Here is a 16,885-nt window from a genome sequence, read left to right on the forward strand (position 1 = left end):
AAAAAAAAAAAAGCACAAAACCGAAACCAACCAAACAAACTCCATACCGTACCTTAAGATTGGTGAGTACCAGCTTGACCTGGTCAATCACAGAAGACGAGGTCACATTAACCAGCTCTGAAAGGTTGGGGGCGTCCTGCTTTCCAGCCATCCTCGGTGCACAAAGCGTCTGACGAATGTCTGTGATGCATTCTGGGATTCAAACGCACACATGATTAAGACACAAACATAGAATGATGTGTACAATTTTCATCTTTTCACTACCTAAAAGCCTAAAGGGATGGTATAGTTTTGGTTGAGATTCAACTTCAGAGCTTTCTAACATTTTTCGTTGAGATTCTGAGAAACCTCTTATGAAATGTGAAAGAGGATGTAATTTCAAGAGGAATTCAACATTTGATGAAAATTGGTTTTGAAATGGCTGAGATATCCAAAATAAAGAAATCCAAATAAAAGGTGGGACCCACCTTTTGTTATGATCACTTTGTTTTACTTTGTTTTTGGATGTCTCAGTCATTCCTAAACCGATTTTCATCAAAAAAACTTTGAATTCCTCTAGAATGGTATGCTCTCTACTATTTCATAAGGGGTTTCTTGGTATCTTGCAAATAGCTTAAAGCCCAATCCTCATCTCCATCAATACTACACCATCCCTTTAGAATTTCACCTTTTTTGTCTTTTCCTTTTGTTCCTTAGTCATTCCCTTTATGCTATGGCACATCAAACCAAAAGCAAAACCAAATGCACTTCATGTTTGACTATCACATGCGTCTTGTAACAAAATCAAACTGTCCTCAACAGGTTAAAAACCCTGCATATGGCAACTGCAAAATTTGTAGTCAGTGGTCACTGTTTGGATGTGTTGAAGGTACTGCTTACCATTTGGAGCAGTGATTTACAAAATGTTCGAGTTATCACATTTGATGCATACTGTATGTGTAGGTCAGTTGTATCACAAAACATCCTACCACAGAAAAACTTCGCAATGAATATAAGGAGATATCACTATTTTTCTCACTACACCATAACTGTTGACGGTTTATTCGAGAAACAATTTTATCATAACCATTGTTCACATTCTGTATATTCAACTATACTTGACATTGATTACACTGATTAACATTTTCACATTCGCCGTTTCTATCCCTAACTCGCATTTTAGACGTACTTTGAAGCACCGAAGCTGGGTTTTTGTTTCATCTGCAAATGGTAAAGTATGCCTTTAACGGTGACTGACGCCTTTCCAGGGCTAGCCAGAAAAACAAACATTCAACACACAACATGACTGATATTGCTTAATTTCATAATCACATGATCATTCATCTACTACATCTATTTGTTTCAATGGGATCTTGCAGGTTTTCTCATCCATCCTCACATTCTCTAGAGTACCGAAGTGTGATGTCATAATTATTCATCTCCATAGAAACTGGTTCTAAACAACCTTGCGTAGCCCGAGTATCTGTGAACACAATGGTTGCTAACAATGGGCATATCTGGTTCAATTCCACTGTCAATGCCTTGTGCAAAGGATATCTTGTTTGGAACTCACACATAGCTATGCAAAAGACTATGACATCATCACTTTGGTACTCTCTTACCCTCATATTCTGTATTAAGTAGAGTAATTCAGGCTTTTCCCGACTTAACTCTGACTTAAACCATTGATGACGGACTGATTTTGTTATAACATGTATTTCCCATATGACACCTGCCCTAGTATACTGTGGACTAGTCTTCAAGGGGTTAATCAACACACCTGCAAAATGCTTCTTGAGTCCCTCTCCATAATACAGTGCCCTGTCCCTTGCTGCTTCAGCAACTATCTTGGCCCCCCGCTGCAGGATCTGGAGTTCCGGCAGCAGCCGATGGACTGCCTGGAGGCGTCTGAAAAACCTGTCTAGCGCCCTCACCAGGAGAGAGTTCTCCACAGATGCCTTCTACAAAGTCAACAGAGATATTCATTCAGTTTGAGTGCATGGCATTCCTTTTTTTTTTTTTTTTTTTTGCATTGCATAGAAATACCAGCACTACAGATAAATTTTTTGAACATTTATGAAAATTCCATTAGCAATTCAAGGAATCACTAATGGAAAACAAAAGCAGACAAGTGGTTAAAAATATGATTTCTGAAATCTTCTAAAAACCACGAGCTTGAGTACTTTTGCACATCTATTACATCTACACACAACTAGTGTGTAGATATTGCATACTTGATGTGACAGATGTCCTCAGAGGTTTGAGAATATCGAGACCTTTGGAGGTGTCATGATTCTGTCACATAAAAATTCATTATAAAGAAATGCCATTTTGTCTGTTGATTTGATTAAAGCATTACAATCTTGTGTGCCGTTCTTTCTACACATGTCAGTTCTAGAAAGTAACAATCACTTCTTGTCCATTTAATGGTAAATAGCATTTATTTGACATTGCCCTGAGCCCCCCCCCCCCCCCACTCCTCCGGAAAAAGAGAAAAACACCAAAACAAACAAATAACTAACACAGAGGTAAGAGGAAAAGGAGAGTGAGTTAAAATTGGAACTTGGAAGCCAAGAGGAGAGCTGGATCAGAATGATGTTCTATCAAAATATTCTTTGGATGGATGGGCACAAAGTATGCTGGGTCCTGTTTCATAAAGCTGTTTGTGAAGTTATGCACGACTTTACAAACAACTTTAATATTGCAAGGAAAGTGGATTTCCTAATCATTGTTATTTCGATAGCTAAAATTGAAATTAGCAGATGATTATAATGATTATTCTTACATTTTAACACATTTTTTTTTCAATTGAAAGTTAATTTTTTCCCCAAATGCAGCTGAAAGATTGACATACAGTCGTACTTTGTTAAAACGTAAAGAAAAAAAAAAAATGAGCACACATAGTATTGGCACTTCCAGTCGTTCATAAAGTCATGCGTAACTTTACAAACAGCTTTATGAAAGAGAGCCCTGGTGTGAAATTAGGAGGTACGTATGTGCATGGGAAGGACTGAGGAATTGGGGCGAAGGAAGGGGAGAGGGGGAGAAAAAGAGGAGGGACTAAGAAAAGAGGGTGATCTCGTCGGATGATGTCACCAACCTCTGCCTGGATGCGGTCCTGGATGCAGCCAAAGTAGTGCTGCATCCTGGAGTCCACAAACTCTCCCAGCTTGGTGTGGGCCACCTGCTGTAGGGCCTCCTGGTCCTCGGCGCTGTGTTTGGACAGGGGACAAAGAGTGGTATCAAAGAGGACAGGATTGACACAATGGCATTATATACTCCTTTAGGTAGCAAGACAGAAACTTGGGGATCTATATACCCAGGTAAGAGTAGGACAGGCACACAAGGAGATATCATAACATAAAAGGAATGTCATTACTACATTGCAATGACATTTTCTTTATTATAGTAGTGTAATGCTTGCAATATATATATATATATATATATATATATATATATATATATATATATATATATATATATATATATTATATATATATGTATATATAAAGTGAACTTAAGTTGAGAAATACATACACACTGTAATATTCAAAGCACTTGCCATCAATGGAAATGGCATCATATGAATGCAAAAATGACTTGGAACATATAACGATGGTTAGCAATGTCATTGTAAAATCACATTCTGCAATATATGCACCACATGCACATAATTTTTATAATGCTGCAATGTACTTCATTGCTCTCTTCAATATTTATATAATTGAAACAATATTTCAAATCCAGCATGCAAGACAATGATCACAAATGTCCACTCTACAGGCGCAGAGCTGAACATTGATAAATGAATATTTTAGGGTGTGTGTGTGTGTGAGAGTGTATTTGTCGTAAATAGACATTCTAGTTATAGTTACAGTTATAGTTATGGTCATACTGTAAACGTGGAAATTTTCGCGGTACATTAATTTTCGCGGATTTCGCGCTACGTTCGGCTAGCGCGAATTCAAAAACGCGCGAATATATCTTCGCAATTTTCTATGCACATTTTGAACGGCCTGGTGCGCTTCGTCGATGATACTGCTACGTAGTACAGACATGTTTACGCATATAGCAGTATCATCGCACGCACCGCACGCACCGAGCCCACGGCCGATTGGTGCTACATCCCCGCGACTACAGTACTAGTCCTACAGAACATGACTGTATTGAGTAAAGTACATGTACTACATAGTTGAGCGCTTGTACTCGCACTCGCGCCGCTCGCTACGTCGCTTATCGTACGCTGGCATCGCTGGATGAAAACAGCGATTGTGTATTAAGCCGCTGCCGAGCGCGAATTTAAGAACCCGCGAATATGTTTTCGAGCCGCTCAGCGCGAAAAATTAATCGCGCGAAAATATTGACGTTTACAGAAGTTACAATCAGAAGTCAAAGTTTTGATATGAAAATGCTAAAAGTTGCTAGACTCACTTGCCAGCTTGTCTATTGACAAACAGATCCTTGAATGAAGCAATCACCAGACAAATATTACTCAGGAAACCGTTGCAGCTACTATCAATGAACTCTAGAATGTCCTGCACAAGAAAGGGGAGACAGAGAGAGATGCCGAGTAGAAATTGTATAATTTCTGCACCATGAAACATCCCGATATATTCCGTGTCTTGGGATGATACAGCCATTTACATTCAATTTTCACTACAAACCTATTTTCATCACGTGTTTGCCCAAGCATGCTTGCCCTCAGCCTCAAAATAATGAAGAAAAATGACAAGTCATTTTGAAAGAAAGTGGCCAAATCTTGATTTATCTAACAATTGACTATGAAAATCCTACATATGTTTACTTGAACAGACACCCATTACTGACCATGTAGCCTTTGTGGTACAGACAAGGACAAAAACAAGAAACTGCAGGACTATGACATTCATCTTTTGTTAGGAAGAAAGAATTGTAAGAAAATCTTGTATAAAAATTTGATCCAGTAGACACTTCATGTCTGGATTTTGTTGTTGTTGATGTTGGGGTGTTTTGTTTTTTTGTTTTTTTTTTACACATGATGAAAACCATCTTTTCTGAGATAGTGAATGGAAAGGGAAGTTACACCATATAATTTCTCATACATTGTAATGTCCTACACCTGCTCTCTGGTTCTAACATTCAAATTCACTATCACTTTATAATTTGAGTTTGACATTTACCACAGGCACAACAGTTATGCCATTCAATTAATAAAACATCCACAGACTCATTATCCATTTTGAGGCTAGAATTGAATATATCAGTTTAAGAAAACATGTATCTCCAAAAAAGAGGAAGAATATAAGGGGGGGGGGGATGTGCTCCATACCATGGGTAATGTTCTCATGATCCTTTCTGCCGGCCTCTCTCCCTCCTCCGGGCGATCCCTGTTGCCTTGGTTACCATCATCTCCATCTGCCTCGGGGGTGGATGGGGTCCTCAACCTCCCGGCCACGAGCTGGGCGTGACTCGCCATCTCCTTCAGATTCTCATCCAGCTTGTGTCTGGCACTGGGGAGGGGGGGGGGGGGGGGTGAGGTAGACGAGGTGGCCAAAACTTTACCACCAGACTGTGTTTTGGCACTTTAACACTTCAACTGTACCCTACCATAGAGGTCTTTATTATACACCATATCTACACCCTGTGGCACTTTATCCCATCACCTGAACTAGCTGGTGTATGGGATTACATACATGTAAGGCAACATTAAAGAGCACCTAAGACTTAAGTGGTAAGAGGTGGAAAGCAAGTTTACACATCAGCAAGTGTACTGCCTCCCTTTTAGACAAAGCTTAGATGCTGTCACTGTAGAAATTGTACTTTAAAGCAATAGACCAATTTAAGGAGTATGTCATAGTTCAAATGGCCTTGAATTTCAAACTATCAAAACATGACAGTTGCACATCTGGATGTCAACCACTTCACAAGTAATAATGCTTGCTTTTATCCTCACAGCTCCCTTAATTTTTTGGGAATACTCTTTCACTACAACACAAAGAATCATTCAGGCATTGTCTATAACATTGCTCATTACAACTCTGCGTTGTTGTTTTTCTCGGCAGAGCTTTATCTGCTCATACACATAATGTAACTTTGAACTGGCTTATTGGTTAATTCAGGACACCATAGTAAAATGTTTCATGCAAGCTGATGAACACTTGTTAATATCAGAGAATTCTTATACAGCAACTCTGAAATTTTGTCGCATGGTAATCAAATCTTTTGATTTGAAAAAAAAAATAATGTCAAACTGCTAATGATAATGCCAAATTATTTTGCTTCGCAGTTTTCTCAGTCTGCCGCTTCATTAGGCTGGTTTTGTGTTGACAGTTTACGAGCAGATATTCAGCAACAGCCATTCTTAATGACACATGCTGACCGGGTACTTGTTATCAGATTTGACAGCATGCATGCTTATTTGTTTTGAAGTAGCACTACTGTCCTGTTACCATAATGATTATCATGAAATCTGTGTCAGACACTGTGTAAATATGACTTTAATTGCAGTCCAAATGTCATAGTTTTCTTGATTTTGCTTTCAAGTCTTACTGGTCTATTGATTTGACCTCAACCAAAAGTAAACTTGTATTTAAATCCTCACTCGTAGATTAAAGTTTAGTAGAGAATGATTTGTGGAGAACTCACTGTGACAAGAACTCATCACAGAGCTCATCTGGAGGATCCTTCAGCTGAAGCAGAAGGTCAACGCACTCAGCAAGCTGCTTAGGGTTGGACTGCCGAGGGCGACAAACACACAGAACAGCCATCTCAAGTTTAAAACAATTTACTTATTTTTGATACCACACAATCAATTATCATACTGTCATTTCAATACATGGCTAATTTCGGGCCCCAATGAAGGAGAAACTCCAGGGGAAAATCCACACGGAATGCAAATGTAATTTCTAAATTGATGTCACATGACAATAACAGGAATGTTTTGTCACTATGATTTCTAGGTGACAAGAAATGAAGGAGGCAAAGGAATTCACATCTTCAAAAATCATTATGATTTCCTTTCACCGGAATCAAATATTTTGTAGGAGTCTGACCAATTGAGATCAGGAATAAAAAAATGTGCAGTATTTGGGAAACAACTTCATACAGAAACAGTTGTTTCCAAAATATTGCTCTTTCTTTTAAAATCCTGATCACAATCGAGTCATACTTCATGATTTCAATCATTTCAGTATGACCATATGACAGCTAGTTGTCATGGTAATACACATAGATGGGGTGAAAAGGGAAGGATGGCAAATTCACTCCTGTGTTGGCATACCTCCTTGTCTCTGAACTGCTCCCTGAGTTTGAGTCGCAGTTCGTTGACGATCTCTGTGCAGTCCCGGTGGATGCCGTGGAAGGAAGGCATGTGCTGGTACTGGAGTAACACCACCCTGGCCTTGGAGTAGTACCTTAAAGGAATGATATAGTTTTTGTTTCTTTGTTTGTTTCTTTTGTTTCCATCTGAGAAGATGGCTGGATAGCATATATCCAGCTGCACTAGCTGGTCTTCCATGGAGTTGGCGATGAAAGTTGAGATGGGGCTTTAGGTTTCTGACTTTGTGAGATAATGAGAAATCTCTTACATGAAATATAAAGGAACATACAATTCTAAGAGGAATTCAAAGTTTATTTGATGAAAATTTGTTTTGGAATGGCTGAGATATCCACAATAAAGCAATCCTAATAAAAGGCGGGACCCACCTTTTATTAGAATCAATCTATGTTACTCTGGTTTCTATATTATCTTACAGAAAGTTACAAGTTGAATCCCCATCTCAAACGAAACTGTACAATCCCTTTAACTAGGCATGAAGCACAATGGGGACTGAACTTATCATTTCTGTCTCACATTTCACTGCTAGCATGGATGGCATAAACATCATGGATACTACTAGTCTAAAAACAGACACAGCCACAGACACAGACACAGCCACAGACACATCCATCTACAAACCCTTAATGATTGCATCTCCTCTCATTTTTCACAATCTTTGAATTGTCAAATTCAATCTTTTTTTTTTAAATTCAGAATGCTTATAACACATTTCCATTATTGAGTGTTAACTGACAATATGAACATTGTACTATTGTGAAATTTATGGTGATTTATGATGCAGATACTTTAAATCTTTGTTTCATGTTGTTGTCTTTACAGTAAAAGAATAATGGCAATGACAAAATCAATATGCAAAATAACAGAGAATATAGTTTGGGCTGTGACACAACATAACATTTCATTTCACCTGTATCACAGCGTCAACTATGTAGATCATTTGTGGTGAAAATCATTACCAATAATTTGACAAGGTGTAAGGGCAATATCAAGTTATGAGATAACTTTTGAAAAAAGAGTGTGCCATTTCTCACCTGACAGCTTGACTGTAGGAACCCATAGAGATGCATTTCTTCAGCCTCGCTGGCAGCTCAAACAGGAATTGCAGCTATTCAAGGGACAATTAAATCATATTTCTAATTAGGACAACACATGTAAACCCACATCTTAAGGACTAGATATTACTTTTGAAATATTTACTAGGTCTTCATCCTATATGAGATGCAAGCACACTGTATGTTATATTCTAACTCACTGAAAGCAAAGATGGCACACAAAGAAAATCTTCTGAGTTCCATGCAATCTGTGTAACTTGAAATAATGTAAAAAAATATATATATTTCAACATTTTCCCCCAATCTAATATCAAAGCTCAGTTGAAACATAATTGGGAGTCATTTCATCTGACTGCACTGTTCTGATAGGCAATTTTTTTTTTGTCTGGGAATTGAGGACATTTTTTATACCAAGGCTATCAGATTTCAGCGATACATTTGACTTTGTGGTCAAATACAAAATCAATGTTGTGTGATATTTACAAGATAAATGTTCATATGGCTCCTATCTTTTGACTGTCGAAACAAAAATGCACATATCATGTTTTGTCATGAAAAAAAAAAAAGATCCTAACTTCACTTGCAATTACTGCAGGCTTCATATCTTTTTGTTTAAAAGCTTGACTCCTTCTTCATCACTGATTTAAATTACATTATCAGTTCATTTTCTCAATCACTAGAATCTGAAATCCTATCAAGACTACAAGGTACTGTACCTTTTTAAGAAGAGAATGGACCCCGCTCAGCTTGGTAATCTGCTCTCTCCTCTCTTGCAGCGTGGAGCTGATCTTCTCGCTGAAGTCGGCAATGGTGTCCATATTGGTTGCTAGACGATCCATCTCCTCGCCCATCTTCTTAAAATCACTTTTCATCTAAAACAAAACAAAAAAAGTGTGATGATGATACGTCAATCCACATTCTTGTTCCACCAATTCATCTCGAAATTACAAATCCATGTTTCCTGATGAAATTGTCCATCCTGCGAACGGTACATCACACAACTTTGTTTGTTTGGATCTATTTTAACAAGGCTACATAGGAGGTTCTTAAATGCTTACGGGCAAACTACCAAGCTAAGTACCCTTGGAGGAACTAGCCACGAGCATGTACAATGCCTTGCCTATGGGTACAACCTCTGCTGCCACGGGATTTGAATCAGGGTCCTCATCTTCAGGAGTCCATGATCTTATGGTCACCAAGCCACAATGGCTCCTCCAATACTCCTCAAATTTCTCTACAGCACTAATGCCTCTTACATAAAACTTGTAAGATGGAAGACAGATTTCAGTTGGATTTACCCCTCTGGATCCTTCTTGCAGATTTTGCATGAGAAGTACGTATACATGTACACTTGTTTTCTTTGAAAAATTATAACCATCTCTCTGTTACATCACTCCGCATTAACTACAATATGTTGAATATTATTTTGAATGTGTTCAGTCGCTGAAAAAGAGTATGTGCAGTCAATAGGTGAAATCTTCTCTCTCTTTCTTTCTTTTTTTTTTTTTTTTTTTTTTTTGGGGGGGGGGGGGGCATCTATTCTAGTTGTAGCTTATTAACCCAGTGAGGATGGACTGATTTTGCTACAACATGCATTTCCCATCCTTAGACACCTGCCCTAGTATACTTGAGACTTGTCCTCAACAGGTTTTAATAGCGAAGTGAAGTTGGAACAATTCTTGATAAGCATCATTTCCTCTATGAAAGAAGGCATTAATTGCTGAGTGATATGAATGACATCAGTTTTATTTAGGTCAGTTATGTAAAGTACAAATTTCTGTAACGGCATACTGTGTCATTAAGCAATGTACAATCAGTCATTTAAGAGACAGCCACTTACCTTGCGTATAGTATCTGTTGCACTGATGAATTTGTTGTAGTTCTCATAAACCAAAGTCTGCATGTCACTGTCAAGGGATCGGATTTCTGAAAACAAAAGAAAATCTCATAAACTGATCATCCATCCAGAATGATTAACAATGGCTCCACAACAGAGCGGTACAGATTTTACTCTCTTAGCCCTTTACTTTTTCTTTACTTATCATAACTGAACAATTTGTGAGTTGTAAGGATTGCATTTAACTCGTACAAAATTTTAGTGAGACAAAATCTAAAATGAGATCTGGTTGCATGGATTATTCTGTATTTCTGTAATAAATTGAATGGTGAAAGGTACAATTCTTATTCATAATCAACATGGCTAGCGTATAATTTTTTTTTTCCCCAGTTAAACCAAGCAATGAATAGAAGCAAATACGATGAAACAGGAGATAATTTCCTTATTGCGGATAGGTTTTTGAAGTGCATGACTTTCTCTAAGTAACAAAACCAAACTTAAAGAGAGTCCAACAGGTTAAAGACTTGTTTATGTTTTCATGCTTACAGCATGATATTCAGTGGGTTATCACATTAATGCAGTACAATGCTGATTATAGCTGAAGAAACCCAGCATCCAAACTACAACAAGTATGAAAATTCATTCATTCATTTTATTTATAAAAGCAAAGCAACAAGATTCAGCCAAAGGCTGTTTTCCAACATGTCTGTGCTCGGACAAAAACATAAAGAAATATATACAATACAATATCACCAACAAAAAATATATAATGTACGGAGACAAAAAAAAGAAAACTTAATCAGATACAACAAAAAATTCACAAAATGGTGAGCACGGTGAGTAACAAAATACAACGTGATGATTAAAAAAAATGAAAATAGAATAACAAAAAAGATCATTAAGTCATACAATGAGTACAAAAATATTGAATTTTGCCATCAAATATTAATGACAAAGTTACACTCAGAAGTCTGCTTAAAACTTTCATAAGTGGGCATTAGCCAAGATCATTTGAAATCATTATCCCATAATTACTCAAACTATTCTTCTTAAAACAAGTATTCTTGAAACCGAAGTAATGAAAGGATTTGCAACTTAAATAACATAGGGAACCTTTAAGCTCAAATTTACTAATGAGAATCAGAGATACTCTGGTGCTATATTCACAACTATTTTATACACCAAACATAAGCCAATAGGATAAGGGATGGAAAGGCAATTTACGTTTCACCATCTCGGCCTCCTTGTCAATGAGATCATTTAGCCGCTTCTCTTTCATTATCTTGGTAAGGTAGACCTCGGGGTCAAAGTGGGCTCCGTTGATGTCTGTAGGGTCAAGCCGAGCGCCCTTGTCCGGCTGGTCATCCAGACCGTAGTACATCTTGAGCATGCCATGTTTCCGTCTGCCTCTGGCAGCTGACCCTTGGCCTTCGTGGTCACTCATGGTCGGTACGACCACAAGGAAGAAGCCGACACTTTATAAATTACACCCCTGAAGTGTATTGCCCCCTAATTCAAATTCTAAAATTAGACGGAGAAACAAGACAAAAATAGAGAACAAATGAACAAAGAGAACACATTCAATACAAGCTAGTAGCATTGCATTATCATGATATGCAGGACATTAGATCTGTCATCTACTTCATACTGAATCATCAAAAGAGTTGGCCATAAACTGCACTGTGGATGGAGTGCGGGCTGCAGACAGCTGTCCCCTTCTATATCCTAACTTTTCAGTTAGATGCAATCACTGACCTAAGCAAGTGAGTATTTTAATGCGCAATTTATTTCACTATCTTTAATTAGATCTAGTTTAAGATGGTATGATCTTTCAATGAAGCAGTAAAGAGGCCTGACATAGCGCAATAGCCTTCGACAATCAAGCTAGAGCACAGAGCAGACATTCACCTGAGGAACCTCCTGCCTCAAGATGTAGTGAACTCAATATCACTTGACTGTGACATATAAGTTAAAATCAAAGATGTCACCTTCCGGTAGTCACCCGGGGCAGAACACGTTCAGAACTTGACCGAAAGATCGGTCTGTATCTGGTCGTCGGGGAAATGTTCCGCGGAGACTGCGTCTGGCTTCACGGATCCCCTCCTTATACAGACCGCGTCTGGCTTCACGGATCCCCTCCTTATACAGACCGAAGTCATTGATGCCTGCTCCTGTGTGGAGCGGTCGCACACAGATCAAACGTTACGATAAACCAAATTTGAGACAGCCTTTTTACATTCAAACAAGTTTGACATGACATGACACATTATGCAGCAATATTTGGGGTAAATTTCTCACATTGTGCAATCGAAATACTCACAGTAACTAACTAGGTTATAACGCAGAAATTTTATCCATTATCGCAACATCGGCGTTCGCTCGCTGTAAGTCACCATTTTGAATCTGTTAGCCAATCACATGCAAGGTACGTGTTTTAATAAAAAAACATGTAGAAACTACCCGCATGTGATTGGCCAACGGATTCATATGTTTCTGCAGTTTGAACATGACGACGCGACGGGCTGGTTGATGTGTGTTTTACGTTGAAAATTCTACCAAAATGTTGGATTATTCATTAATCTGGTAAGTGTAGTGCATTCTTGAAATGTTGATTTTGCTATACAAGCTTAAATTTGCCGACCTAGGGGTACAAAATTAGGGCAGTGAATTAGACGCAATCGAGAAGGGTGAGGTGCCTCACCCAATTTTCCATAGAGACAGTGGTTAAGAACATCCACACAGCGATGGGTACTAACAACTTCCGTCTGTCTACGGAGGAGAGTGATAACGTCAAAAAAAATAAAAAGACTCCTCCGGATCGGACAGACAGATCTTTCTGTCTAACAGTTATAACGTTCGTTAGTTCAGAACGATCTCAACTTGTATGGTTGAGGGGTCTAGATATCGCGCACGAAAATTTGAAATGCTCTTATAATAGAAGTTATTTCATAATCGTACCTGAATTTCTCAATGAATATCACGAAAATGCAGAAAAATCACCTCCCAGAATCTCCTGATGATACGATGACGGAGTAGTGCGCTGTCGCCGTTTGTATGTCGGACTTTTTTTTATGCGTTCAATTTCTCGGGGTATGTAAAGATTGCGCAGCTGCCCTCTGTAGTTTCATGCGTGAAAGTGTCTGCCCCTCTGCGGCCGGCTGTAACGTGCTCCGGCTTTCGTAGAATATTTTTTCACCTGATATTAGATTTGTCCCTGTTAAGCAACAGCAGTTTTGCCTAACTTGTGTATATTATTGTTATTATTATTATATGTGTTATTACTATTATTAGTATTATTATATGTGTTATTATTATTTATATTATTGTTATTATCATTATTATCATTATTACTATTATCACCACCACCATCATCGATCATCATAATCATCATCATCATTATCATTTTCATTTTTATTATTATCACTTCCACCACCATCATCATTTTATCATTCTTATTATCATTATTCTTATCATTGATATTTTCATAATCGTTAATGATTTTCATTTATAAAGTTTTCTTACAATATTTCTAATCACTTTAACCAATAATATACACGTAATATAAAATGGGAAAAAGTAAAATATGAACATATATTTTGTGTGTGTGTGTGTGTGTGTTTGTGTGTGTGCTCACCCATTCGTCACCCTCTCATTTTCGTCACCCATTTGTCACACTCTCATCTAATTTGTTTTCTTCAGTATCATTATGGCCCTCCCCTGTCACAAATATATCACAAGTTAGCGCAAGAAATCACAAGCAAATTCAAATTGAAATCACATTTCAACTTCGATAGACTGAAATATTCATTCCTTTGTAATATTATAATCGTGTTATAAAATTTGACTTAAAACATTTATTAACAGTATTTCAGCATAGCTGGCAGTAGGGACCTATACATTGTTCTTGTGTATGATGACGTCACGTGGTAAACGATCGATCGAACAATTTTAATTACGAATTCTATCGACTACGAACGAGACAAGCGAGACGACACGTCTAGGCTACAACGTTAGAACAGATTTGAAGGGAAGGTAGGTTTGTGCAAGGTAAACAAAATTGAAATTTAGTAGAAAATTTGTTGGAAATCAACATTTCTTACCTGCTTCCTTCTCATGTTGAGCGGTAAGTCAGGTATGTTTATTCCATGGGCGTATCGGCAAATTTTGCGCTTAGTCCTACGCGTAATATCGCTTGCTATACGCAGTTACGCTATGCGCGATCATTAGGTCCCTGCGCGAGACCTAGTACCCTTACTATACATATCATGAAATTGTTTTATTAAATATGGTAAATTATTGTGCCTCGACTCTCGAGTCTCAAGTCTGCTACATGTGAGAGCCTACAATGTGCAAGTATACTCTCCAGAGGTTCTGCACCTCTTCCACCTTCCTGCAGAAGCTATCACAATCACACGGTCGTTTAAGTGCAGCCAGTGGCAGTGCAGTGCGTCCATCCAGTGGGCGTGTGCGCTACCCTACAGTACGAACGTGAACAGTCTTGCTTCATTACCACATAAAAACGAATGAGTGGGACCTAACATAAGCGAGTTTCTGCCCCAACATTGTTACACTATACAAACTGTTACTCCAAGACGGCAAGAGGTCGTACAACACTCAACAGTACACATTCAAAGGCCACATTGCTTCGTTTCATTTACAACAATTTATAGTCTAAGCAGAACTGAACTTCATTCATTTACAGTAACAGTACGTACGACGTCGAGACTTACCTTTAGCTGTCGCTTCTCAGGAATCACACGAATGATGACGTGATGACGTCACAAGAGCAAACGGAGAGAATTACTAGAAGGGGATCCTCAGATCTGGGGCCCGTTGCATAAAACTTTTTTAGCAACCTTAGAAAACTTAGGTTGGGTTTTGCCCAACCTAAGTTTTCTAAGGTTGCTAACATAAGAATGTAAAATCCGTTGCATAAAAACTCTGGTTGGGAGCTTCCAACCAGAATTTTGTGATTTCAACCGGAAAAAAATCCGGTTGGAGTTTTATGCAACGGGCCCCTGTTCTGTGAGGGGATCTAATCAGAGGCAGCTAGCTCGCTCTGGGTAATGCGTGACGCCTGCCGCTCGTGTGCACGGCCTGTGCCCTACTGTTCAACATAAAACAAATAATATCCATTATAAATTCTTGGGTGAAATATTAATTTGTCGTTGTTCAGGCTTTTCGAATCTCTCTCTTTTTTTGGTGTTGAAAGAATGATCGATTCAGGTTAATTTGATGAAATAATTCAGATGAACATAATAGTAGACATTAAATCGATCAATACTAGTACATGAAAATATGATTTAAATAAATACAATGAATGTTTTTTTTTTTTTTCAAAGTTCATTTAATATCAAGCTTTCACACCTGGTTGCAACTGCATCTGCATTTCAGTAGAAGGGATAATGTCACCAGCTCTTCTGAATTCCTAATGGCTCGTACACAAACAATCGTTCACAGTCTGCAAGAATTTTCAGCTTATTGAAGGAGGAAGACTAAACAAGAAGAAGAAGAAGAAGAAGAAGAAACAAATCAGAAAAGCTATGTTTTTGATCGATGAATAAGCATCTTCAACCTCGCCCCCCCCCCCCCCCATTACCTGTAGAAATTGCGCGGATATTGTATTCACATCAACCGCATAGAACAGAGTGATAGTTGGTGTAGCATGATACCACTAGGTTCATTGGTGTTATATTTCATGCGCTCATGAGCATCATGAGTTATTGTTGCAGTTCATCAACATAATAAAATAGCAGTAACCATGCTGCCTATTGTTCTCAAGATTCGCCTCCTAAAATGACTGATTTGTAATTTGGACTATCCGTAGAACATAACATGGTGGCAAGCGGGAAGCATGGACGCCACAAGACTGAAATCGGATAAGTTCATGTCTATCTGAGTTATTTTCATCGAAGTTTTATGCTGTGCGCCAGGCCTAGTTGGACCGGACGGACGCCGCTCGGGGAAAACTGTGCTATATTGGTCACACGCAAAAGACTGAGTTCATGAAGCCAAGCTACGCGGAGCTTGCCTGACGACGCGCGACATAGGCGACGGGATTGACTGTGACTAGTCGCGGATTGATACACACATGAACATCTGTAGATCACGTACACGCAACGAACTGCCCATTGGCGTACATACGTGACATCGTTTCCGCTCGCTACACAACGGGCCCGACATAGGCCTATGCAAGATTACGAGTCAACAGGCAGCACCTTAGACGGGTAAATTCCACGTACGATTTCTCCGAACTGACTTTCGGCTCGGACCAGACCAACCCTTGTGACTGTCAGCGATACATCCGACTGCTCTCCACGCTGCTGACCAACGATTCCGAAGCCTACGGAACACAGAATAGCGAATTTGACTGTGGTCGACACAGATGCTTCGGTCCAGTTTGCCATTGCTCATCGTGCTATTGCCTGATGTCAGCGCTGAGCGGAGCGGACCGAACTAGCCCGACGCGGACGGAGACCAGCAGAGGCTGCGAGTATACAACGGGAAACGCGTACGCGCAGCCGGTTTACATCGCTACCTGAGACGGACTGAGAGCGGTACCATCACCGTTGGGCGACGACGGGTGAACACGGGGACGTAATCACCGACATCGCTGGCCTCGCTGACCATTTGATGATTTCAATGTAAGATTTCCGTGGAATGTGATTGAATAACTCGATAGATTGGAAGCATTTTGTC

At 39.0% G+C, this 16,885-nt stretch overlaps 1 protein-coding gene across 1 annotated transcript in view; it reads right to left on the reverse strand.

Annotated features, from left to right (window-relative positions):
• The window catches only part of LOC140241326 (vacuolar protein sorting-associated protein 51 homolog), a 30,918-nt gene extending 15,953 nt beyond the window's left edge, over window positions 1-14,965 (reverse strand). Inside the window, exons 1-12 of the mRNA XM_072321054.1 lie at window positions 14,917-14,965; window positions 11,411-11,707; window positions 10,190-10,275; window positions 9,066-9,221; window positions 8,329-8,402; window positions 7,238-7,370; window positions 6,604-6,692; window positions 5,288-5,468; window positions 4,411-4,514; window positions 3,080-3,191; window positions 1,760-1,940; window positions 53-192 (exon numbers count right to left, since the gene is read on the reverse strand). Of these exons, the coding sequence (XP_072177155.1) occupies window positions 53-192; window positions 1,760-1,940; window positions 3,080-3,191; window positions 4,411-4,514; window positions 5,288-5,468; window positions 6,604-6,692; window positions 7,238-7,370; window positions 8,329-8,402; window positions 9,066-9,221; window positions 10,190-10,275; window positions 11,411-11,630 (1,476 nt within the window). The 5' untranslated portion in view covers window positions 11,631-11,707; window positions 14,917-14,965. The remainder of the gene's footprint in view (window positions 1-52; window positions 193-1,759; window positions 1,941-3,079; window positions 3,192-4,410; window positions 4,515-5,287; window positions 5,469-6,603; window positions 6,693-7,237; window positions 7,371-8,328; window positions 8,403-9,065; window positions 9,222-10,189; window positions 10,276-11,410; window positions 11,708-14,916) is intronic.
• Between the last annotated feature and the right edge of the window lie 1,920 nt (window positions 14,966-16,885).

This window comes from Diadema setosum, chromosome 18 (genome assembly GCF_964275005.1).
Source record: "Diadema setosum chromosome 18, eeDiaSeto1, whole genome shotgun sequence".
NCBI lineage: Eukaryota > Metazoa > Echinodermata > Echinoidea > Diadematoida > Diadematidae > Diadema > Diadema setosum.